The sequence below is a fragment of the Sinocyclocheilus rhinocerous genome, unplaced genomic scaffold, assembly GCF_001515625.1.
Source record: "Sinocyclocheilus rhinocerous isolate Xijiao unplaced genomic scaffold, SAMN03320098_v1.1 scaffold2369, whole genome shotgun sequence".
Classification (NCBI taxonomy): domain Eukaryota; kingdom Metazoa; phylum Chordata; class Actinopteri; order Cypriniformes; family Cyprinidae; genus Sinocyclocheilus; species Sinocyclocheilus rhinocerous.
Window position 1 is genome coordinate 1 of NW_015645530.1, and position 1,609 is coordinate 1,609.

General features: G+C 39.3%; 1 protein-coding gene across 1 annotated transcript in view; it reads left to right on the plus strand.

Moving 5' to 3' along the window:
• Positions 1-206: 206 nt before the first annotated feature.
• The window catches only part of LOC107706079 (UDP-glucose:glycoprotein glucosyltransferase 1-like), a gene marked incomplete at its 5' end in the record, with an annotated part of 22,843 nt that continues 21,440 nt past the window's right edge, over positions 207-1,609 (plus strand). The window contains 3 exons of the mRNA XM_016509657.1: positions 207-371; positions 537-660; positions 866-964. Of these exons, the coding sequence (XP_016365143.1) occupies positions 207-371; positions 537-660; positions 866-964 (388 nt within the window). The remainder of the gene's footprint in view (positions 372-536; positions 661-865; positions 965-1,609) is intronic.

The window sequence follows — 1,609 nt, forward strand, 5'->3', positions numbered from 1 at the left end:
CACTGATGGCTTGGGCCCGCCATCGCTGCTTGCAGCTATATTTATAATTGAAATACAACTTTAAAAAATGGCAAGATGGTTTTCATAGCATTGTTAAATATAAACCACTGCTTGTTGAAAATTCCTAGAAAATCATGGACATAAGATTTAATTCGGAAATAGATGTCAGTGCCTTTATGAATGTTTAGTATGATGTGTTTTTTCAGGCTGGAGGAGGGTTTTACAGAAAGAGTGGTTTAGGTGCTTTACCAGTGGGTCTGTTCAATGGTATTCCACTCAGAAGTGAGGAGATGGACCCAGAAGAACTAGAGACGGTTCTTCTGCAGAAAATCATGGAAACTACCAACTTCTTCCAGAGAGCTGTCTTTATGGTTGGGTACCTTTTTTGGCTTTATATCTCTTACTGTGTTTCTTCAAATTCATTGGTTTGACCATTTATTTTTGTCACGCATACATCTATGTGATGTGATTTGTTGACTGTAATCCTTTAAATGTGATTTGTTAGCAAGTTCTAAGGCGTTTCCTGTCATATCCAGGGTCAGATCACTGAGAGTGTTGATGTGGTGGACTTCCTAATGGAGCAGGCCAATGTAGTTCCCCGTATCAACCCTCTCATTCTGAGCTCTGAGAGGCGATATCTGGATTTCACTTCCTCACCAGGTAGCCCTTTAATGATCACCTGACCCAAACCAGTGCCAATATTGATCTGTCATCTCACCATATCATTGTCACTGTCACGGTCACACTCTGCAATCTCCTTCACAATTATTTTGTCACATCACGATCATCAACATATCATTACCCATACCTTTACAGTGTTCATTATTAACTGCCTTAATAATGTCTGTTATAATTGAACAAATAGTTGCTGATGACTGGGATGACACAACTATGTTCTCATACTTGGAGTCCAAAGACAAAACAGCAGTTGTCTCTAAGAAAATGAAGTATTTCATCAGAGATGGTGAGTCGTGACTTTTTAATTTATATTTTGTGAGGGGTTTTATATTTTATGTTTTTAGTAGCTGCCATCAATTGTCAAGTGTTTGACAGTGCACTGCCAATACTGCTAGTATAACATCATAATTAACATTACATTGTTGGTTTAATGTTACTTTCAATAATTTAACACAATACATGTAGACTTCTTAGCTAAAAACCTATCCAAACTGTGTTTTTCTAAAACGCATTATTCTTAAAGGTACCCTGAAATGCTTAGAAACACGCAGAGTTACTCTGTGTTGACGTCATTTTAACTGAAACAGGAAGACAGGGCGGGACATATCAAGCAGCCCCGCCCCTTTTTAAAATCTCCAATAGCGTTCGTTTATATCACAGCTTGGGCTAGAGCCGTTTAGCTCCGTAAAGCCGCATTTGACAGGGTATGCCAGCCACAATCTCATCCATATTGCTATAAAATATAGCATGCTGTGTAGAATTACCATTCAACAGCGTACACCGTTCCCTGTCCCCTATATAGTACGTGCCATTCACTGTACAGAAAATACTAATTCTGTGGACAAGTGACCGATTTCAGCCGAGGCTTCAGCGTCTATTTTATAGTGTAGGGGGCGGGTGCTTCGGATTCTAGAGAGCATTTGATTGGACA